The following is a 24,728-nucleotide window of genomic DNA, read 5'->3' as shown; positions in this document are numbered from 1 at the left end:
GAACTACTGTACATTATTAACACAAGCCACGTCAATGCACAATGGACCACTGTTGGTGACAGTAACAACAGAGCTAGACTGACCCTCTCTCTTAGGAAACACTGAGAGCAAAATAAACGTACAAAGTGACTAGAAATGTTATTTTGTAGTATTTACTGGTACATGTTGGGTCGTTTAGCAGTGCCAGGCCCAAATCTACTTTTATACATATTAACAAGCAACAACTCACTTTGGGAACATCTTGTTTATTGTCTGTGAAGATGTAGTAAGTGACCCGGAAGTCAACAAGAAAGTACTTTTCAGCCGACTCCAGAAAGCCTTTCAGGAAACGGGTGTATCTGTACAGATGGAGTGAAGACAAGACAAATACAATATAGATGTTAAGTAGGATTTATAAGGTGGCTTTACATTTTCAGGTTCATAAGGTTTTAGATCTCGGCATCGAGCAGTGGGTCAGGTCAAACCTCACTCCTAATAATAATAATAATAATAATAATAATAATATCCTGTGTACCTACTTTCCAACAGCGAGAACCATCACAGCCACTCTTGGGTCCAGCCTCTTATAGATTGCATCTATAACCACAGGGTCAAAGGTTCCCTCCCAGACCAGAGGAGCGTTCCAGTTTGTCACTGCGTTCACATCAGTGCGTCTGGGGAGAACAAATAATTGTGGATTCAATTACAATTTGTCCAAAAAGTAACAAAAGCTGCCTACCAGCACCTGTGAAGCACGCTAATAATCACATATATCATTTGTTTAATTGAACAAAATCTTCAGCGTAGAAACGACAGTTCCCTGTTGTAAAGGGGGCAACGTGCCACTGATAAGTAGTTATAGAAGTTATAAAGAGTGGTGAGTAGACCAACGTGCAGGATACTACATCAGACCATCAACCCTTTGCTATTCTGTCCGTTAATAAAGTCTCCTGTATTTCAAGGTCATCTCCCGACGCTCTCCTGTTTTGTTGAAGCCTAAATGTAGGCAGGGATGAATTGGGTTATCAGACACACTCTTTGGCCTTTCTCCCACAAAGACAGTAAAAAGTCTGGTCACTTTAACTGGCTGAATTTTAAGGTGGACTCCAGAAAAGGTTCTGTAATTCAGGTAAAACTTGTACAGAGGCAATGGTCTGTGAGACTGACACAAAGCTAACAGAAGGCACAATGCCGTGTCGTTGGGGGATTGGTTCCTTTGTATAGTGTTCTTCAAATCTCATTCTCACTTGACCGTTGTGTTTACGTGGTTAACTTCATTCTTCTTGTGTTATTTTAATTCCTGTGTGTGCGTATGTGTTGTGTGTTGCATGTGGCATGTTTGTGGATCCCAGTAGAAACCTGGCTTTGCTTCCCACACATTTCATCTTCATTGTAAATGGCCCCAATGCACACTGTGAAGTAAGTTTGCCTTTGTGTATATTTTTTAAATTCTTCTTATTTTGTTGTTTCTGTGGAATTTTAAACAAAATTAAACCCTAAAAGGAATTTTATTTTGAAAGGACATTATATGCTTATAACGTACAGAAATCGACAGAATTAAAAATGGAGTAAACAATGAGCACAGGGTGGGAGTCTAATAACATTAATAACTATCTAACTAACTAACTTAATTTTGTTTGTTTTATTATTTCTTTCTTTTTGGAGCTATCAGCTATCATTAATTTTGCCCTCTTTGTTTAATTTCTGTTTAGCTCTTACATTGGTGTATGAGCTGCAGCAACCAGAGTAAATGGCATTAGACCATCAGGGAAACTCTTACTCTGTTAAGCTAACCTGTTCGCTAGCTGGTTTTCTTCCAACAAACCACCAAGTGTCTGTCTGTCTGTCTCCGCCCCTCCTGCCACAATTTAAGAAGTTTCCGATTCGGCATGTCATTTCCTCATTCACACTGTACAGATCAAAGTGCAGCTCTCTCTCTCACTGCTGCTAAAATAAAAGCATAAAAAGCCCAAAGAAAAAATTTTTTTGTTTTCAGTAGCTTACCCTTTCTGTGTGCTGGGCTGCTCATATTTCAGTCTGAAAGAGAAAAGCAAAAAATCAAATCACATTTTATTTCATCATTCAACAGAGGAAGCTCATTTGGCCAGAGGTGCATACAGGGGTAAACACAGCACAAAAAGATCACGGAAAATACATAATGTAAACAATAAACTCAACAAAACAAGAGGCCAGCTTGTGATGGGACCCGATCAGTGCTCCGACCCACGAGTACTCAGTAGTCATTATTACATACTACATGCGTGCTCAGTAATTACCAGAGGTGGACAAAATACACAGCTCCATTACTTGAGTCACAGTACTTCTCTCTGTTAGTGAATAGATTCTCACCCAGTTTGCATTTTTAGGTCTCCGATCGTCCAGCGGCCTTTTTCTGAGCAACCTTCTATCTCTACAAACTTCAGTTCTGGCTCACGGTTGTTATCACATGGCTTACAAAAGCTGAAAAAGGAAAACACCCAATAATTATTAAGGAAATGGAGAATGAAATCATTTGAAAATAGCTTCAGGATGAAACTTGGAATAATTGTGTGGTGACAGGATTAATTAATACCTTTCATTGTCTCTCACCTGGTGGATGGGATTGGATATCCTGAGTATATGTAGATGACTCTGTGAAGACACCCCAGTAAAATAAGATAACACTTTATCAATCAGAGTGTTCCAGCACCTTACGTTCATGATAGACGGATACGAAGTCGTATGAGTTAAGCAAGGAGCACACTCGATGAGTGGCGTGTGCGTCATGGTTAAGGAACATCTTGGTTTTCATTTCGACGCCCATGTTAACAGGTTAGAGCATCTCGCTTATTTTTCACACATTACGCACATATCTCCCAGCAACAATACACCTGTCGCACCTGCAGCATCACATCAAACTAACACCTTCCTCGACAGTTGTCTCTGTCGAGGCTGAATCTTAATATGATACGAACACCAATAAAATATAAATATATTTTTAACCATTTTAGCAGCTGCATGTGGAGACAGTCGTAATTTGATAGATGTGATTTTTGTACAAATATACTGTAAATAATTTGTGTTCTGTACATAAATCCATAATCCATAATTAACATTGTCAGTTAAATACATAAAATTGTAAAAAGAAAGTTTTACACTTTTCCTTTAACCTCCAGTCTGGGGGGAAAAGGGGAAACTGTTTTTTTCACTGTCACCACAGATCACTCCATTCCATAAATTCAAAAGTTCAAACTTCAGTTTTTATTTGTTTTTTTAAATCTATATTATGCCATTTATCTTCCAGTAACTCATGTATTATTTTTCAATTCCTATTATTTATTATCTCTGTGTCTTGGAACATATCTTGAAATATGCAGATTGATGGGTTCAAGTTAAATTTCATCCCCAATACCTCTGATAACCAATGTTCTGAATTCAACAAAACAAAATCTTCAACATAATTCAAGTACATTTATTAATTTTCTCACTTGTACAGTTGGTTTTGTACATTATCTTATGGCTGAGAATGTAATCTAGATTACAGACAAAGTGACCGCAGGATGTGAGTTCTGCTACGTGTCTTTGAACTTTACTGTTAATTTATTCCAAATGAATGTAAATCAAAGGTTAGGGATACATTGTTTATAATATTAATGTAGACCATCTTACTTTTGAAGAACTATCCAAGGATTATTCCATGAAGTTTTTATGGGACTGATATCAACTCTCTCAAAATGCTCCAAATTTTTCTCCAGGTTTCTTAATATAAAGTTTTAAACTTTGAAAATATATAAGAAAAAATGTTTTGACAAGAGACAGTTTCAACTTGAATCCATTGCTCCTGTACTGTGTTAGGTAAAGTGCTTGACTAGCAAGGTAATCTAATGAAATCCCTCTTTTTATAAGATTTATAAGACCAAAACAAAAAAGCCAGTGAAGACGATCAGATGTTTTTTCAGCATCAACATCTACCACTCATAAATCTCCATGGTAGTTTTTTGCGTATTGCATTACGCCAAAGCATTTGCTTGTATTTGTTTATAGGCTGAGTGCCTGCTTTAGCATTTGTTTAGGAAATGCTGCAAATTTGGTGGAGGGACAGGGAGTGGACCACATTCAAACGTTGGGGGAGACCTTTCTTTTAATCACTTCTCTGAACATTGGGAGAGTTTTCAACACTTTCTTAAATTTCTGAGGAAGCTAGTAGAGCACTCATGTTGTTCCTGGTCCACACCCATCCCTCCAGCAAGTTTGGTGCAAATCAGGTTGATCAGTTATTTCGACAAACAAACAAACAAACAAACAAACAAACATAATTCCCTTGCTGCAGGTAATTATAAACATGTTTATAATTTAATAAAAGTTACTTCTATAAAAGTTTATTTTCTCACTTCCATATCATCTGGATCTTTATTATAATGCAGTTTCATTAAAAAAAACCCCACTTGTTGGTAATGTGATGTATTTTCTCTCATCAAAAACTTTAGTGAAGTCCCTCAATTGTCAGTTACTTTGGATAAAAGCCTCTGCCAGATTAATACATGTAAATGTATGTAAAAAAGTAAAAGCCTTTAACATATAACTTAGTATAATTAGCAGAGTGGTTAAAAAGAAAAGAGAAAGACTTACCCCAAAATGATGAGAAGGGAGGCACAACCACAGAAAAGATGGGTCCTGGAAATGGAGCGTAACATTACTCTCATAATTCACTGGATTACTTCCAAGCTACTGCCTGACCAGGCTGTTTTTACAAAGCCTACTACTGCACAGGTGGAGGTCCTCCTGATTGTGAGGTGAAACCATTCAACTATAAGATAGAGGAGGAAGGGGGAAAGGGAGCCCAGTGTGAGACTAAAATCACTCTCATGCAAGTCTAGGCAACTGTATTTGTATAGCACATTATCATAAACAGAGGTCATTCAATGTGCTTAACAGAAATAAAATCATAAATCATAAATAAGAAAGCATAACAAGAAAGCAGTATAAAACAATAATATCTAAGAGATAAAATGAGATTAAAAGATTAAATGAAGGCAGAGGAGAACACAGCAGTTTCAGCATCTGTCTAAAGGCTGGGGCAGATTGGATCTCCATTGGGGGGCTGGTTCCAGCAGGGGGCAGCATAGAGGCTGAAAGCCATGTCACCCTGTTAAGTTTTAAGTCCAGGCTCCACTGACTGACCAGCTCCTGCTGATCTGAAAGACCTGTTGGCTCATAAACATGGAACATTTCTGAAATATATCAAGGGCCCAGACCATTTAGTGACTTACAGACAATGGGTACAACTTTGAATTGAACTCCCTATCTGACTGGAAACCACAGCACAGACCTGAGAACTGGAGTACCGTTCTGTTTTCTTAGTTTGAGTAAGAACCTGAGCAGCAGCATCTGAATAAGCTGTAGCTGTCTAATGGTTTTATTTGATAAACCAGTGAGGAGAGTGTCGCAGTTATGGACTCTGGAGGATATGAAGGCATGGATGAGTTTCTCTCACTCTTGGTCAGACACAGTCTCTGACCCTGGCTCTTTTTAAGATGCCAAAATGCTGATTTATTTATGTCTTTGATGTGGTCACTGACACTAAGATCCTCATCCATAATTATACTGAGATTTCTAATGAGACACACTAAGTTGTAACCTTCCTTCTTTGTTACCAGATAGAACAATCTCAGTCTGCTCTTTATTTAACTGCAGGAAGTTTTGTTGCATCCAACCATTCACTTTGTCAAGGTACCAGACACAGAGAGTCAGTGGAGCTGAAATCATTAGGTGAGACAGCTATATAAAGCTGTGTTTTGTTAAGTCATTGCTCGACAGAGTGGAGCTAATACTTGCTCTAATGTTTTTGATTTTCTGAAAAAGAAGCAAACTCATTACACTTTCCAGCCGATATAAACTCTTGAAGTAACTGTGTTGGGGGACGAGTGTTGTTAGCATTCCCATGAACGTTAACGGGGTGGACAGTAACAAAGTACATATACTTACAGTATATTTTAGGTTTGTGGATAGTTCTCCCTTTCGCAGCTGTCCACGGCTGTTTTCTATACAGGAGTTGAAGAGGACGATAATGCGATGCAAAGGAAGACTGCTTTGCCTGCTCCTGATATAAAGTATTTCCTTTTATGTTTTATGAGGGGACATAGGGCAGCCAACCTTTACAACCTTCCCTTTTGCAGTTTCTTTTTTGTACTGTCCACTTCGCTGATAACATTGCAAATTTCCCCACTGTGGGACTCTGCGCTTACTAAGCACTTCTTTAATACACTCTCCTTGTACTTAATAAATATATGTAGTATTTAATCTTTACAATAAGGTTCCTACTGCACTGAAGCTTTACTGATGTTGCTTTGGATAAAAGTGTCTGCCAAATGAGTAAATGTATGTAAATGTAAAGGACTGCCTTATCTTATTTCTAACAATACTAGGCTCTTATCTAAATGACTGGAGAGTCTCATTTTCACTTTCAATGGTCGGCAGGTCATCAACACTGCATGTATACAATCACCAGTCAAATGGTGCTTTAAGATGTTTGGTGACTTTGCCCCAAAATAAAGTTTAAAGGGGACATATTATGGTCCTTTTCAACAAGTTTGAATAAGTCTCAGAGGTCCCCAAAACATGTCTTTGAAGCTTCTTGCTAAAAAATCCACTCCGATCCTTTATTTCAGCATGCCTGTAAACCCCTCTGTTTCAGCCCTGTTCAGAACAGGCTGTTTCTGTAGCTTTAAATGCAAATGAGCTGTGCCTGACCACGCCCCTCTCCGGAAGGGGATGCGGCTTGGGCTTCTGGCACCATGCTCTAATGTTTACGGTGACCGGCCTCCTGGCGTCGGTAGCGATTTGGTTCAACCACACGACTTTTATCCAGAATCTGAGCCAGAGGGAGAGGCTGCTGAAGAAGTTCAAACTCTACAACTGCAGCAGGACGTTTCTGAATGGTTGGTAACCAATTTTGTGTATTTTGACTTTACATTTTCAGTTTGTTGATGTGTGCTGGCACACAGTTACTAACATGTAGCTAGGTAGCTAATGCTAACTGTTACTGTCTCGTCATTACTGGGAGCTCTTTTGGTAAATAAGCACTATTGTGAATTGTGTAATGTAGATGCTGACAAAGTAAATCATTTTGATTTTTATTAATTTTTCTCCATGTTTTAGCAGAGATGCTCATCATGACATCTTCCTTTATGTAGTAAATTTATTTTGTGTATTACAGTAAAAGCTGTAAATCAACATAAACATGTCTGACAGCAACATTAATCTTAAGTCAAAGACTAAACTGCAGTTTTCTACACTACACTGTTGTCAAGCTCCACAGTATATGCAATAAGTGACATGTTATAAATTAGCTGTTATATGCGCTTGATATGTAGCCAAGCTTACTTCTTACCTCTTATGTATGGTAGACCGTCCTGGGTTGGAGCCGCTCTGCCTCATTGTGTTCTGCCTGCAACATGTACCGCACTGACTATGGTCCTTTACAGTTGAGAGGAATACACCAGTACGTTTTGCTTCTTTGTAAAAACATATAGTTTCAATCTAAATAAAAGATGTTAGGCAGTCTTGTTTTACTTCAGTGCACATAATTTTACAATGGTAATAACAGACCACAAATAGAGTAACACATCCTCAAATAAATTAGATTAGCTGCTCTTTGATTTGTAAAGTTCTTCTATCAGCAGATAGTGTGCATATAATATATGAATTCAGAGGAGTCATTTCTTTAGAAACGATCAAGCATTTATTTACATCAAATGAGGGACTTATAATCAGTCATAATAAAAAAACTGTAGGATTCACTGGATCCATATAAAAAATTGTGAGACACAACATAGATATATGTTTGCAAGACTAAATGCCCTGTCCAGTTGTTTTAGTCAGTACAGGTATCTAGCCTATAGGAGCTTTGTGAGCTGGTGCTGGGGCTTCCTTGGTCGCAGAATCTGGGTCGTCATTCCAGCCTGCGTGGTCCTACACATCCATGCCAAGTTTCCTGACGCCACATGCCAGTACGTGGGTTGTACGTGCCCCGAAAAAGCACACCTATAAAATACTGTATGTCTGTAAAAGGGATTTAACAGAGGCGAAGGAGCTTGTCAATCTAAGGTTGTTCCAGAGGGTGGGGGCTGAAGAGAGAAAGCTCAGTCACCCCTGGTTGAAGATGATATGAAAGTGATGACAACATTTACTAAGCAATGTAATTTGTCAAATAACATGTCTCAACAGATGCCATGATAATCACATCACGTGACAGCTTCTGCTCAAAAGGGAGACTTGGAAAAAGTCCCGTAAAAAAGTAACTGCTGAAATTTGGCATCATTTCGAATACCGAACGAACAACAAGGGAGAGCCAGCAAAGCTCGATGAGGCTGTTGGCATGATTTGCTAGTAGGAAGTGGCAGCCTGAGATGGAAATACTTCACTAAATGGTAATGGAACGAGAAAGCTCGAAATGTCTCTGCATTTGTTCAAAGGTGTCGCTCAGCAATTACAACTAAGCATTAAGACAGGATAAGTGAAATGAAGAATCGTACTTTTCAAATAAATGGGAATTATAAACCTTAGAGCTACTTTCTCCTTGCTTCTGGGTAAAGTATTACCCTTGAGAGGTTTTGTCTCCAGTTTATTAGCTTGGTTTCAAGTTGAAAGAATGTAATTTGAAAATGGATTCTCTCAGCTCTGTCCCTTTTTAAAAAGAGTTAATTTATCTTCAACACAAAAGGATTCAGAACCTAAAGTACTCAAAATGCCCAGGTTACTTAGCTTAGTTACATAGCTTTGTTTTTGTCCTAGCAGCTAGTGTGAGTAAAGAGAGCCGTGATATAAGATAAGAAAGAGCTTTTATGTGTAAATTATGACATTAGGAAATATGCTTTTTGTAATTGTTGGAAAGATAGGCTCCCAGGAGATAAGCTGGTTTTCAGGTAATATGTTTGAGCACTGGGTGAGTGGTCAGGCACAATGAGACACCAAGTCCAATCCCATCCCATTATGATTTATTGCAGTCTCTTAGGCTCATACTGTATAGGTAGTAGTGGGTCTAGGCCAAGAAGGTGGACAACAATTGATGCTGGTTTTTTTATATAAACAGAAAATATAAATTTACAGTTACACAAAGAAAATATCTAAACTTATCAAGAGTTATGATACAAAACTATCAACATAACTTTAACATCACAGGTAAATACTGCAAAGTCCAAGGAACGAATGAACTCACACACTTGCAGTCAACTATTGCAGGAGAGTGCCCAGGCTTCTGCTGCAGGTGAGCAAAGCACCTGAACTCAGTCCTCTACATCAGTGGTCCCCAACCATCAGGCCATGGACCGGTACCGAGTAGACTGGACATACGAAGCACACTTCAGGTGTCACTCTCTGTCCCATCACCCCCACATGGGACCATCACGCTCAGGGCTCCCAGTTATTCAGCTCCATGGTGAGTTTCAGTTGTTGTGTTCCTATTATATGGTTATGTTTTGTAACAGCCGATTATTAGACCTACTAAAACTAAAAGAACCAAACAACAACCGGTTCTGAGAATTTGTCTTTCCAAAACTGGTCCATGGTGCAAAAAAGGTTGTTGACCGCTGCCCTGTACAGCCTCTGATGAGCTTCTCCTCCAGACCTGCTCTTCACAACATAATAATTCATTATAATGTGAAGTTGAGGTGGCATGGCTTTGATAATCACTAATCTGGGTGATGGGGACCTCTGCTCGTGATTTATAGATGCAGATTTGGGCAGGGTATATGGAATACTGACAACAGTTTCCAGCCCTCCCCATTAATGTCAGTCACCTGGGGTCTTCAATTCACAAGGAAAAACCAAATACAACAATCCAAAAATAAGTTGTTTTTTTTTTTTTTAGACTTTATTTTGCTGTGGAGGAAAGTCCATGGCGGTTGGGACTCCTTGTTCGTCCCTGTTCTCCAAGTAGTTCTTGCAAAGCTTTGAGGTGTGTTTGTCTCGCTGCAGTATGAATCCTTCTCCACGAAGATTCAAACCAGAGGCTCTCCTCGGTCAGGGTGGAGTCAGTTTAGTGAAGGTGTGAAAATCCTTAATAGGCAGAACACCCCCTAGTCCTTTTCGTCCCCTTACGTACACCCTTCTGTTACTGCCATACATATCACACTTGACCTCATCTGAAAGTACGATTACCTACGTTTACATACACATGCTCACATAGAGTAGTTTTGGCCTGATGAAGGTAAAAGTAAACTAATAATAATAATAACAATAATAATTAAGTTAATTTATGTAGCAATGTAAAAATATGTTAAACCAGTTCATCTTTGAGTCCAAGTGAACATTTGTGCTGAATCTAAACAAATTCCATCAAATTGGTGTTGAAATATCACATTGAAGAGGTTGACCAGAATGGGACAAACGGACAACCCGAAAACAAAATGCATCTGGCCCGGGCCGTTGTCGTCACAGGGGTAGAAAAGTGAAACGCAATAAAAAGGTAATACACTGTTAATCCCTGAGAATTCAGATAATGTCAGTGCTTTAGAAGACAAGACATCATGACACCACATTGTATCGTACCTGTACCTTACTTGGGAAAGCAATGCATACCAGCTCTTCCAATGATCATTTCTTATTTCATTAAGAAGGTTTGATGTCCTGAATATTGAATTGACTCTATGTCACTGTCCACCATTGGGCCGCACCTCTGCATAATTCTTAACCAGCTGGGAGATCCTGACCACTTTGATGTCCGCTGGTACCTGATCGTAATCTGACCACAAGTACTCTGGAGACAACACCTTGGTTGGTTTGTTGTACAACAGGTACCTGCGTGACAGAGACAGAAAATACTGTAAATAAACATGAAATCACAATGTAAGTACAAATCAGTTCCAGTTTGTGTCCAGGTACACAAAATGGAAACTATTAATGATGATAATAATGATAATAAATAAATAAATAATGTATAGCACCTTTCATACAAGAAATCTTGCACAAAGTGCTTCACAACAAAGAAGTGCTTCACATGAAAAGACATAAAATGAACATTAAAACATGGTAAAAGCATCGATCTAAAATGAAAAACATTGAAACCTTAATGCAAATGAGATAAAATAATGGATGAAATAATAAATCATTAAATAAGAAGACTTAAGATCTTGTCTGCTTTGAAACAGAGAGAGTTCACAGTGACTTCAGACACAATGTGTCTATTTATATTTATCCTAAACCACCATCTTTCACTAACTTCAACCAAAATGCTTTTATTGCCTAAATATAACCACAGACCAAAGTCTGGAATTGAACCCAGGCCTCTGGTCTGAAGGTTGTGCACTTTCTACGCCCGCAATCCACCCCAGCCTGCCTCCTGTCGACTTTCTAGCTGTTAATGAATGTAACGCTTTATTCATTCAAAAACATATTTGCATTTTATCATGCGTGTCATGAAAAACATGGACGATCCATTTCCAGGAACACGAAAACAACCGTGCGAGTGTATTGTGTGAGTATTAGCAGCATGTTCAGTTCTGACAAACAACAACAACAACAGAGAAACAAAGGAATTTATGTGGAAAACAGGAGGGGATGATCTGTAACACTGTACCTGTTGAGGTAACTCTCTTCCTGCCACACAGCTTCAATGTTATTCTTGGCATCCTCCTCCGACTGAATGTAACAGTACCTGATAAAATAAAAGAGGTACAACTCTGAGACAAGAGAGTAATGACAGAAACAACCTATGGAACAAAATGTCAGAAAGACTCTGAATCCTGACTAACAGTTTTAAAAATATGACGGATTTCAAAGGCAGTATCTAAAATCTTACCATATTGTCCCCTCTTGCTCTGGCCTATCATTACTGTGTCTTTCCATTATTCATTGTCTTTTAACTAGAAACACCATGAAAATAACTCGAGGGATAATTTGGTTTTGCTTACTTGACTAGCTTGTACATTTCCTCCAGGTATCCACCCCAGACAGCAGCAGTGTAATAGTAGTCTCCTTCATCAGGAGGGATGTACGCCTTGGACGTGCCCCGACGCTCATATGGAAAATAATTCCTGTATTTCTGAGGTAAAGCATATTGAATAAAATATGGATTAAAAATGATATCAGTGGATGATACCTGGGAAGGAAGTTAATACTGTGGGTCATCAGAAAAAAAGACAATATCATTCAACAATAACTGCTCAACACAAAGGTAAAACAAAAGTAAACAAACAAGAACAGACAGTAAGTGAAGACTTCCATTAACTGAAGATAAATACTGTAGGAGGAAGATTAAAAACCTTGTAGTAGCCACGGTGAAGCACAGCAGATAGCGGGCTGAGGGACTCTGCTCCGAAGCGGCTGTGGAAGATACTGTCGATGTCCATCATAAAAAGATAATCTGCTTCATTACGGATCTGAAATCATGACAGATGAGATGTAGGGTAAAATCATTATGAACAGCATCGATTAGATAAACTAAAATAAATGATTAAATATAACCAATAAGCAATATGTGTGGGTTTTATTTTATGCACACAAATTAACACAGCCACTATAACCAGATTAAAGTGTCACTAGCTCTCATGCTGTATACAGCCTCCACATTTCACTTCTTACCTGTTTGTCGATGGCGATGGTGGCCCATTTCATCCGGCTCAGTACTACATCCTGCCAGCGGGTGGCACTAGGGACATCGAGAACTGTGATCTTCCGGCCCGTACCCAGTTCAATCTGATCAGTCAGGTGAACAAATAAAACAAATCAAACTAATTCTGATTGTAATTTTTTAGCAACATTGACTTACTGTCAACTATCATCGTCAGTTATCACTTACTGTACAGTACAGAGGTGTAACTAACGATCTATCTGACCCTCTGCTTTGCGTGCTGGGTTAGATGTTAATCTTATCAGAAGTTTTTTCAGGTACCAGATTTTTCTGTTAAGCAAATGTCTGCTATGAAAAAGTATAATCATGGAGTGCAGTGAAGAACTACTGTACATTATTAACACAAGCCACGTCAATGCACAATGGACCACTGTTGGTGACAGTAACAACAGAGCTAGACTGACCCTCTCTCTTAGGAAACACTGAGAGCAAAATAAACGTACAAAGTGACTAGAAATGTTATTTTGTAGTATTTACTGGTACATGTTGGGTCGTTTAGCAGTGCCAGGCCCAAATCTACTTTTATACATATTAACAAGCAACAACTCACTTTGGGAACATCTTGTTTATTGTCTGTGAAGATGTAGTAAGTGACCCGGAAGTCAACAAGAAAGTACTTTTCAGCCGACTCCAGAAAGCCTTTCAGGAAACGGGTGTATCTGTACAGATGGAGTGAAGACAAGACAAATACAATATAGATGTTAAGTAGGATTTATAAGGTGGCTTTACATTTTCAGGTTCATAAGGTTTTAGATCTCAGCATCGAGCAGTGGGTCAGGTCAAACCTCACTCCTAATAATAATAATAATAATAATAATAATAATAATAATAATAATATCCTGTGTACCTACTTTCCAACAGCGAGAACCACCACAGCCACTCTTGGGTCCAGCCTCTTATAGATTGCATCTATAACCACAGGGTCAAAGGTTCCCTCCCAGACCAGAGGAGCGTTCCAGTTTGTCACTGCGTTCACATCAGTGCGTCTGGGGAGAACAAAGAAGTATTAGACATCACACTGCAAATCTGAAACTTACAGTATATTCAGCTTTGAATGAAGAAAACAATGGACAAAACTTGTCCAGGAAGTTTACATCTGGTGGTACAGACCATTAAACAACACGGGGGTCAGTGGTCTGATTTCACAAGTGCAACATATCTCCTTTGTGTGGAGTTCACCAGATTGTTGATAGTACCCTGCGAAATGGTGTTACTCTTCTTGGAGGGCCACACAGAGCTGGCAGAAGTTAGCAGGAAGTGGAACACGTTGGTGCGCACGACAATGCAGAACATCCCGAAGGTGTTCCATGGACAACATATCAGGGAGATATACAGGCCACCCGAGAACCTCTAGATTCTCGTCCACCAGAAGCTGCATACAAATTCAGGCAACGTTGTCCTGCTGGAATGTAAGGGGATGACGGCGGATTTACAGTAGGACAACCGGTTTCAGAATATTGTCCCAATATCGTCATGCATACAGGTTGCCCACACCATCACACCTCCATGGGCCAATCTGTGTACAATGTGGCATCAGCATAATAGTCACTAGTCATGCCATCTTCCATGTGTACGGTGAAGACGGAAACAGGACGGATCTGTGAATAGCACTGTTTTCCAGCAAGTAAAGGCCCCTCGGACATGTGTGTTAGCCCAGACAAGACGGTTGTGACACCAGTCAGCTGTCAGATCCAGACCCTGGTGTGGACGACGCGCATGGAGGATTGCTTGTCTGAGGTGTTTGTGGATGGCAGCAACCTCATTGTCTGTTCGTGCTGCCAGTCTCAAACGATCTCAACGGAAGGCGTATGTGCCAATTTCGTGCCAGTGTGGTGTGACGTGGTCGTCAGGTTCTGGTTGACATTCCTGCAATCAGCATGCTGACTGTACGCTGTGGCATTGTGACAGAATTCGACATCTTGTAGTGACCTTTCATTGTGACCAGCCTAAGGCACACCTATGCATTAATGATGCTGTGTAATCAGCATAATCATATGTCACACCTGTCAAGTGGATGGATTATCTTGGCAAAGGAGAACTACTGCCTTATAATTTGAGCAGCATTAAGGTCAAATAATCAGCGGTGCTTGTTGGTCTCACTGGGATATAGACACACAGCAAGTTAGGGTAACTGCTTTACAATTCCAGGAACAATGTCAGCTTTCAGAAAAAGTGACTTCACAGTCACTTAGCTTTAAATTTGTGATAAACAACAACCAGGTGGTCATGTATAAATGTAGAGTAGAATAATGTAAAATCTGTTTTCAGTAGCTTACCCTCTCTGTGTGCTTGGCTGAGCATATTTCACTCTGGAAGAGAAAAGCAAAAATCAAATCAAATTGTATTTTATTATTCAAAAGAGGAAACTCATTTGGCCATAGGTGCATACAGGGATAAACACTGCACAAAAAGATAACGGAAAATACACGACGCTAAACCATCTTTTGATGGGACCGAGCATCAATGCATCAGTGCTCCGACCCAAGAGTACTCAGTAGTCATTACTACATTATTACACGAGTACTAGTGTTCATGGCTTGGACTCAAGCATCAAGCTCCAAGGCTGAATAATTAAAGCGCTAAAAGGCTGCAGTTCCTCTAATGGCCACTAGAGTCTGGCTCCAACAGTGAGTCAGTCCCCATAGACTCCCAAGTTAAAATGTCCAACTTTACAGCAGAATAAACATGTTTACAGCCTGGTGCAAGAACTATTTTGGTCTCTAGAGCTGATTTCCTCCTTCATGACACCTGTTTATATAACTCACCTGTTTATATTTTATTAAGGACTAAAGTTATGGAGGATTGAGGGCGTGGCGTCTTTGAGTGACAGGTGGGTGAGCATATGCCTGCCACAAACCAATATGCACCAAAGCCTTATCTCCACACGCTTCTCCTGTTTGACCATTTTTGCATTAGCTGGGAGGTAGGGACGGAGTCAGACACTGCCAAGATGGCGACGGTGGAGCAGCTCACTCTGAGCTTCAGAATCGCTCTTCAGAAACCTGTGGGTGACATCAAAGAGGCTACGTCCATCTTTCCTCTTCATATTCTTTGATGATGGTACTTTTATGACCTGGCACCATTTATTATCTGTGTCACAGTGGTTGAGACTGTGTTTTATAACAAGAATATGAGGTAGAGTCACACCAAGTGTAAATAGGCAGCTGTATTTGAACCAGCTGTTGTGTGAAAAGTGGAATCTCACCCAGTTTCCATTTTTAGGTCTCTGATCCTCCAGCTGCCTTTTTCCGGGCAACCCTTGATCTCTATAAACTTTAATTCTGGATCACGGAAATTATCACATGGCTGGCAAAAGCTGAAAAGGAAAACACAGAGTGGTGGTGGCAGAGTTAATAAATACCTTTCATTGTGTGCAGTTTTACACTGTTTTCATACTTTCTGTTCATAGACTTTCGTGAGTTACTGTGGGTTTGGTCAGTGAGGTGGTTCATTGGTTTCATAGTTTCTTCACTGCATTTGAATTGGTGCATCATCTCTTACCTGTTGAATAGAGGTGGATATCCTGAGTAGACATAGATGGCTCTGTGAAGACAACAGGTACGAGTTAACCAGAGACATGATGAGGGTACAATGAAAGAATACAGTTTTTTTCCATTCAATTTTTTTATTTTTAACTACACTGGTCTCCTCACTGGTTTATCAAATAAAACCATTAGACAGCTACAGCTTATTCAGATGCTGCTGCTCAGGTTCTTACTCAAACTAGGAAAACAGAATGTTACTCCAGTTCTCAGGTCTGTGCTGTGGTTTCCAGTCAGATAGGGAGTTCAATTCAAAGTTGTACTCATTGTCTGTAAGTCACTAAATGGTCTGGGCCCTTAATATATTTCAGAAATGTTCCATGTTTATGAGCCAACAGGTCTCTCAGATCAGCAGGAGCTGGTCAGTCAGTGGAGCCTTGACTTAAAACTGAACGGGGTGATGTGGCTTTCAGGTCTATGCTGCCCCCTGCTGGAACCAGCCCCCCAATGGAGATCCAATCTGCCCCACCCTTTAGACAGATGCTGAAACTGCTGTGTTCTCCTCTGCCTTCATTTAATCTTTTAATCTTACACTTTAATTAGATAGTACCTGTTTTATAATCTGTGTCTTTATGCTGTTTTCTTCTTATTGGGCTTTTTACTTCTATTTTTATGCTTCTTTTATTTCTGTTAAACACACTGAATGACCTCTGTGTGTGATAATGTCCTATACAGAAACATTTGCTTTGCCTCGCCTGGTAAAAAGGGGCTTTTCATGATTTTGGAAAAGCCTGTTCAGTCAGAGTCTTGAATAGTGTGTTTGTCTTTGCTGACAGGCGTCCAATATATAAAACCCGTCAAGTTAGACTACACCTCCCAGTCTGACTCCCAGTGAGTCACCAAACTACCAACTGGTTTAATAGTTAATAGTGAAATCTGTTAACTCTTGATAACACCCAGTGGCTGTGAGCAGTGACAGTACACAAATCTCCCACAGAACCTTGTAAATGAGTTAACCTGGTTTAACATCAGCATTTCCCCTTTGTGATCTGAGCAAAACCTCCATGTTTGTTGATGAGTGGAAGAGAGGATTGCTGTGGTGTGAGAGACTGTGAGGTCTAAATACATAAATCTAGCCTAACAAGACAACTGAAAACTTGGATGAGCGCCATGAAACAGACGCTAAGTGGACTGGATATATTTTACAGCAAGACAGAGGATTCGATTTTAACAGCGTGGTGCAAGTGCATTTAGGGCATGTCCATATCCACTTTTGCCATTTTAACAGCAGAAAAAAAGAGTCGCTGCTCCAGACGCATGGTTCAAAAGGGTTGTACTTAGTCTCTTAATTAATCTAATTCAAAACTCTGCCGCTCAGCCATTAACCAGGAGAGAGCACATTAGTCCAGTTTCAGCTGCTCTGCACTGGCTTCCTGTTACATTTCGAATTGATTTCAAGATCCTCCTCCTTATACCCAAAGGCCTTAATGGGCGAGGACCAAGCTACATCCCAAACTCAAGAACACTGAGGTCATCTACTGCTGCTTTACTGAAAGGTCCACAACAGGCGGAGGAAAATTGGGGATGCAGCCCAAAGCTGTGGAACACACTACATACAGGTATCAGGTATAGATACCTATAGATATCGGAGCAGCCAGTATTTTTAAAGCTCAAATCTTCACTTTAGCCTTTAACTAGCTCTGACATTTGCACTTTACACCACATTTATGCTCAGCACTTCCTTTAAATATCTGCCTATTTAATGATTTATTATTTTATTCATTTTACAATAATGTTTTTAATGTTTTTCATTGTAGATCGATGCTTTTCACAATGTTTTATGTTCGTTTTATGTCTTTTCATGCGAAGCACTTGGTGCAGGTAATTTCTTTGTTGTAAAGCACTTGTGCTACATTTCTTGTATGAAAAGTGTTATACAAATAAAGTTTATTAACATCATTATTATTATTGTTATTAATCATGATAGTATTTAGGGATAATATGCAATAAACCAATGGGAGTGCCATCTCCCATTCCCTTTTAAAACCAGGCACACTTGCACCTCGGTGGACTGCTATTATAATGGTGCAGTGTTCCATACAATTAGATCCTGTCTGTGGCGAGGCTGAGCGAATCAATGCTCTGCACACAGTTCTACAGAGAAGCAATGTTAGACATCTTTTATGTTAAATCACGAAAAGTACAAACACTTTAGGGTCATTAGGGAGCTGTGGTGGATTTACCAGGTAGTTAGAAAGAATGCTTCTATGCAGAGCCTCATTTATGTCCACATCTATTGTCAAACATACAACGCACAGTGCAACACAAAGACCTTCGAATGTGGTGTTGAAATATGACTTATCCAAACATGTTAAGCTTTACAGGCGGAACGTACACGCTTCGTGCACCTGCCCATGTCGGCTCATGTTACTGTCTTCATATTGCAGCCATAAAGTAACCCGACCAGGTTTTTGCTGGTCAGGTTTGACCACAGCTCATTTTCATACCATAACGACCCAGAGCGCTCAGCAAGTGTATTTGCAAATTAAACAATGCTGGGTGCTGGATGGGAAAACGTTCTGCATCGGTTTGACACTGGTTTTGTTTTACAGAGAGAATGAACGAGCAGAGAAGTTGGATTTAGAGAAAGTCGCGGAGTATCACAAAACTACCTCTCCTTCCCCTTTTTAGAATAAAATACAGTAAGGTTTACTCAGAGTAAATGTAAGTCATTTTATTTCTACCTAGTATAAACCACATAACTGGTTCATTGTTAGTATAAAAATATCATTAATGTAGGTTTATTAGGCTTTTAAAAAAGCAGCTACACAATGAGATAAAATGATGCTACAAAAAATGTCAGAACTGCAAATTAAGAGATGTTCTTTTTTAAAATGAACCGCTGTAAAAACAAAGAAACCAAATTTATTTTCAACCAAATTAGAGATAAAATTGAAATTTTAATCTAACATTCACATTAACACCATTGAGAAATTAAAATCCAGCATGACTAATCCTTCCTCTCTCTGTAAAGCCACTCCTTTGTTGTTTCCTGGTGACGTCAGGGAGACTCTGTTGATAAACCCTCAGTGACTCTGTTCTCTTTGAGGTTTTTCCTTTAGGATTAGTTATAATCATATATAATAATCAATAATCCTCATAATAATTAATGGTGGCTTAATGGTATGTGTCATGACAGTGTGACTGTGGGCGTGTCCACTAGTGGATCTTCGCTTTGCGTCGCCATTCCCGCCCTCCTGTCCCCTAGAAACCTCGACAACACGTAACTTGTTTTATGCCTCCATGCCGGTGACAGTCAGAGCGGCAGCCATGTTGTTTTCAAGTTGTCCGTCCGCCTCATTCTCACGGACACGATATCGCAGTAACGCCTTGAAGGAACATCTTCAAATTTGGCACAAAAATTCACTTTGACTAAAGGATGAACTGATTAGATTTTGGGGTCAGAGGTCAAAGGTCAAGGTCATGGCAACCTCACAAAATGCGGTTTTGGCTTTTTGATCGCGATATCTCCGTAACGCCTTGAGTGAATTTCTTCAAATTTGGTAAAAGCGTTCACCTGGACTCACATTCCAACTGATGAGATTTTGTTGGCTAAAGGTCAAAGGTCAAGGTCACAGTGACCTCACAAAACATGATTTTGGCCTTGTGAATGCAACATCTTGAGAACTCCTCAAGAGAATAAATGCTGAAACTAAAGCAGCTAAATGGAATTCAGCCATTAATCATTGATTCAATGATTTACTCGTGTTTTTTTTTACTGTGACATGTCAAAATGTCTGCGGTGAAAAAGTCCTATAGTTGAAATGAACTGATATTTCACATATATTTATAATATCTGTACATTGTAATTAATTTGTTCATTCTAAAGTTATATAAAACTATAATTATAAGTCATTTTTAAACATAAATAAATATTTACTGTATTTATTTATATTTTATGGGGTTTTTCTTTTCTTAACTAAACTAAACATTATTTGACTTCCAGTCTTTTGTCACAACATAAACACTTTTTATGAAACGTCTTTTAGTTCAGCATTCAATCAGTCTTTTATGGGCAGCGGCCTATGACAGGTACAGCCAGGTAGTGTTCATGTTTTTATCTACAGTCTACGTGTCTATCTTACCCGTGCACCTGCTCAGTGCGCAAATCACCAAAAACCCAACCCACAACAACGCAAAGAACATTATCAAATATTACACAGCTCCTTTTCATGTATGTTTTATTCTAACTAATAATCATGTTAATACACGAAATAAATATTTTTATCCAAACATAAAATTATTCTAATTTTTAACTTAAATTATTAAATGAACTTGTATGACTATCTCTGATGGCAGCTACACTATGGACATTACAGAAAACACACCTTTCACTTCAGTTCTGAATAAGACACAGACATGAAACATATAAATATAGATAGAGATTCATTTACAACGAAAAGAAAACCAACATTCAAGTAACCTGCAAACTGTATGTGGAGACAGAGCTGGTATTATCAGTGAGTGAACACACTCGTACGTGTGATCTGCAGCAGTTCAACACAACATGGAAAATGTTCTTGTAGTTAAGAAACAACAAGCGAACCGTCTGGTCGACACGCCTACGTCTCCTCCCTCATGTTTGTTAGTTTTTTCATAATCCTTCTAACAAACAAGCAAACATAACCTCCTTGGTGCATGTCATTATAAACGTGCCTCTTTATTATAATTCAGTTTCACTCAAACACTACTTGTATGATTTTTTCTCTCAACAAAAGCTTGAGTGACGTCCCTCACTTGTCAGTCACTTCAGATGAACACATGTAAACGCTGAAGCCTTAAACATACAATTCACAACTACTACCATTTTCAGAGTGGTAAAAACAACAACTCTTATTATTATAGGTGGAAGACTTACCCCAAAAGGATGAGAAGAAAGGCACCACAGCACATAAAATGAGTCCTGGAAATGGAGCGTATCATATTTCTAGTAATTCTCCGGATTACTTACAGACTACTGTCGAACCAGGCTGTTTCAATGAAGCCCTCCTCTGCACAGGTGGGGCTCTGCCTGAAGAGAAACTATGCAGCTCTAAGGGAGAGGGGGAAGGGAGAGGGGGGAGGGGGGGAGGGGCTAAGTGTCAGACATCATAGTCAGGAAGTTGCAGTAATGGCAAGTAAAGATAAAGCCAGAGGAATAATGTACTCAGTGCATGTTGGTACAATATTACAGCAGCTTTATGGATTATGGTCTTGGCTAATTGTCCTTGTTGGACGTGTGGGAATAGAGAGCAAACCAGCTGAGCTAGTTGTGCAACAAAGCCATGAAATGAACATAAAACATGTCAAAACACATAAATGTCAAATCAGATGGAATAATAAGGTAATAACACACAGAAACTCATTTGTGAATGCAATATTTTAGGAACGCGAATTTCATTACATCTGGCAGAGAGGCTGACACATTTTCAGCAATCCTTAACCTGCAGGAGTCCTGTGGCTAATGGTTAGTTTTTTATCTTCAACCCGTGTTCATGTAATTCAGTTAACTCTGTGTTCGGGCTCCAGGCTGCAGCTACAGAACACACCTGGAGCCACGACAGATGAACCACGAGCTCGGTGGTGGAAAACGCTTTTATTAGATGTTTGGAGAGATCGCTCATGTTTCCGGGTTAGAACACAATTCGTACAAATAGCAAAACACCATGGATTACCTGCAAAAGCCAGTCTCTTGCTCAAAATCCTTAGTTCATCTCTCAAAAGTAAATATCTGTGTCAATGAACATGTCACTGCCATCAGATGACAAGTCCTTGTGTTATTGTGTACGGATAAGAGTCAAATTGCTTAGTCGTGTTGTCAATATAACTGTACTCTGGAGGGATGTTCTGATGTAAACTGTGGCTAAAGTTTTGATGACAATTATTGTAAATTGTAAGTTACACCTTAGTGTATGTGGGAGATTGATTGCAAGAGACTGGACAAGATTCACATTTACGCTTTTACTGTTTGTACTGTATTTGTTGACAGACTTTGTCATTGTGATACAGAAAGGAAAAAGACAGCACTGCATAGCACAAAGAAAAAAACAAAAGTAGAAATGTGAACATAGGACAATCTCCTTAGGGAAAACTGTACATGCAGCGCTGTAGGAATTACAGTGCAGTCTTCCTACACCTCCTGACCTTCCTGTCTGTTGGGCCACAAATTCTCATCCACATCACGACGAATATCTTCTCTTGTGATGCAGCGTGGAAAGAATCTTTTAGAGTGTCTTATCCAGCCTCTGCAGGCGTCTGCTGTGATGTCATCACACGCTGTATCCATGGCGACCAGAAGGGTCATCTGTGTATGTGGCTGGCGATCATTAACTTTCCATCTCCATGCTGAGAAAAATTCCTCAATGGGGTTAAGGAATGGGGAGTAGGGTGAGAGGAACTCCATCAGCATCCTGTTGTGGGTCGCAAACCATTGCCTGATGATGTTGGAGCGATGGAAACTGACATTGTCCCAAACTATCACGTACTTTGGCAAGTCATCTCCAATCTGACCCCTGTCTTGTTCAGGGATGAGATCCCTGTAGAGAGTGTCTAAAAAGGTGACAAGACGCTCCGTATTGTTTGGCCCAATAAAGGGAATATGCTTTAACACACCATTCTCAGAGATAGCAGCACCCATGGTTATGTTCCCGCCCTTTTGGCCTGGCACATCAACTGTAGCTCTGTGGCCGATGATATTTCGACCACGCATTCTGCGTTTCGTTAGGTTGAAGCCAGCCTCATCCATGTAGATGAAGTTGTGCGGTGGTTCACTTGCTTCCAGTTCCATCATACGCTATATCCAGAAGACACAAAATGAGTTTTATGGATTACATGCATTTTCATTTTGGACAAGATACAGTTACATCAAATGTATACAGCACATATTGCAACTTCTTTTCTGCAGCCATAGCAAATGTGTAAAGGTCACAATTACTGTACTGTATATCAATGTTGTACTGTTTCCTCTGAGGTACAGTTACTGCATGCTCATACGTGTTTTACCTGTACATACTGGTAGCGCAGCTCCTTCACTCTTTCACCATTTCTTTCAAATGGAACAGTGTACAGCTGCTTCATATTCATTTGGTGTCTTTTCAGCCTGTCAATGGTTGAGATGCTGACTGTTTGGATGTTTTCAAAGATGTTGTTGTCCTATAATGTCACTCTTTATCTCCCTTAGTCTTATGGCATTGTTTTCTACAACCATGGTGCAAATAGCCTCCTCTTGTTCAGCTGCCAACCCTGTGAAGTTGCCTTGCAGTCCTATGTGGAAAAAATATAGTAATACAAAACACAAAGTTGAGTAAGATAAAATGTCACTGTATATTGTAAAATGCAAGTGGAATACTGTAATTTTGTATGAAGCATTACAGAAAGTATACAGTATTACAGTACAGTTCCTATTGTTAGATTACATACCTGCTCTGTCGACGAAAAGTCTGAATGATTGAGGACACAGTTGTTCTCCCAACATCTGGCTGCACCCTTCTATATATATATATATATACTTGCCAGTTGATGGTTCATGAGATGCACCTTTGAGCAATTTCAGAAAACTAGTTGATCATTTGTTGATCTAATGCTTCACACATTTCCCTTCGTTAGAGAAAGTCAAGATTCACCTGGGAGCAATTTACCAATTCAGGACAGATTTAGAAAAATAAGTCTAATGGAAATGTATAGAGATATGTTTGACATATTATGACAACTTGTTCAACCATTTTGCATGTAAAGACTTATGGGATGAACTAATGCCTAAATGTTGTGGGGGGTGAGACTATTCAACAGAGACCCATTATAATACATTTTGATCAATAAGACATAAGCAACTGATAATGTAGGAAACAGCAGAGAATTGAACATAATCATTTGCATGATGAACCAAAGCATTTGCAACTTGTTCAAAGAAATGAGAAACTGCTTTTTTGATTTGCACAAGTGACACAATGATGTGAAGATTGAACAAGTAGTTTTGAGAATCTCAATTCTGATCTGAGAAACGAACCAAAGCGACAGAGAAAAACTGTGATAGGGTTAAGTGGTAAAACATTATCCCTGTGTATTTGGAAATAGCAATGTGTCCATGTTTGTGCCTGTGTGGCTGCAGATGCTTTGAACGTGGTGACAGAACTTTTAGTAATTTGTTGAATAAATAAACTCAAGACTTGCATGAAGAAGGTGACAACCAGAGATAGATAGAAGCATGGAAGCAGGGCGGAGTCTCCTCTCTCAGGACATAGGAAGCTCTAGGTGAGAGGAGGTACCTGTCTGGGATTGACCACTCACTGTAATCCCTGTTTTAACCAGGTGTAACTAAGGAGTGACCATCACTTAACGATTAAATACAGCTGGCCACACACACACACACACACACACACACACACACACACATTAGCACACATTAGCACACATTAGCACACAGATACATAAGTAAACAGACACATACACAGAGACACATCAGGTGACCAGGTAGCAGCATACCAACAGCCCAGAGCACCAGTCACCCATTAAACAATGTATTGATCCTTTGCTCCATCCACACATGAAACCGCACAGTGTAGCTGAGGAATGTTGTGTCTCACTATGTTGAGGAAAGTAATAAAAGAACTCCTGGGTCCCCA

General features: G+C 39.6%; 2 protein-coding genes and 1 long non-coding RNA gene across 3 annotated transcripts in view; all 3 read right to left on the bottom strand.

Annotated features, from left to right (window-relative positions):
• The window catches only part of LOC111659413 (globoside alpha-1,3-N-acetylgalactosaminyltransferase 1-like), a 5,619-nt gene extending 2,874 nt beyond the window's left edge, over positions 1–2,745 (bottom strand). The window contains exons 1-5 of the mRNA XM_087175625.1: positions 2,669–2,745; positions 2,329–2,439; positions 1,984–2,016; positions 519–653; positions 230–338 (exon numbers count right to left, since the gene is read on the bottom strand). Of these exons, the coding sequence (XP_087031751.1) occupies positions 230–338; positions 519–653; positions 1,984–2,016; positions 2,329–2,439; positions 2,669–2,745 (465 nt within the window). The remainder of the gene's footprint in view (positions 1–229; positions 339–518; positions 654–1,983; positions 2,017–2,328; positions 2,440–2,668) is intronic.
• Positions 2,746–8,937: 6,192 nt separating this feature from the next.
• On the bottom strand, positions 8,938–21,149 carry LOC111659436 (globoside alpha-1,3-N-acetylgalactosaminyltransferase 1-like). Its single transcript, XM_023412414.2, has 11 exons — positions 20,987–21,149; positions 16,088–16,129; positions 15,792–15,902; positions 14,863–14,895; positions 13,438–13,572; positions 13,137–13,245; positions 12,538–12,651; positions 12,219–12,335; positions 11,868–11,998; positions 11,534–11,611; positions 8,938–10,755 (listed from the first exon to the last, which is right to left on the bottom strand). The coding sequence occupies exons 1-11, from the start codon at positions 21,049–21,051 to the stop codon at positions 10,608–10,610; spliced, it is 1,083 nt and encodes a 360-aa protein (XP_023268182.1). The 5' UTR covers positions 21,052–21,149; the 3' UTR covers positions 8,938–10,607.
• A 904-nt stretch (positions 21,150–22,053) lies between these two features.
• Positions 22,054–23,248, bottom strand: LOC147818779 (uncharacterized). The gene is made up of 2 exons (XR_015437634.1): positions 23,110–23,248; positions 22,054–22,900 (listed from the first exon to the last, which is right to left on the bottom strand). It is a non-coding gene; the product is annotated as an uncharacterized LOC147818779 (long non-coding RNA).
• Between the last annotated feature and the right edge of the window lie 1,480 nt (positions 23,249–24,728).

The sequence above is a fragment of the Seriola lalandi genome, unplaced genomic scaffold (genome assembly GCF_002814215.2).
Source record: "Seriola lalandi dorsalis isolate HSWRI2012SDOR001 ecotype SW California unplaced genomic scaffold, Sedor1 jcf7180002054478, whole genome shotgun sequence".
Taxonomy (NCBI): Eukaryota; Metazoa; Chordata; class Actinopteri; order Carangiformes; family Carangidae; genus Seriola; species Seriola lalandi.
This window is presented reverse-complemented; position numbering and strand designations above follow the sequence as displayed.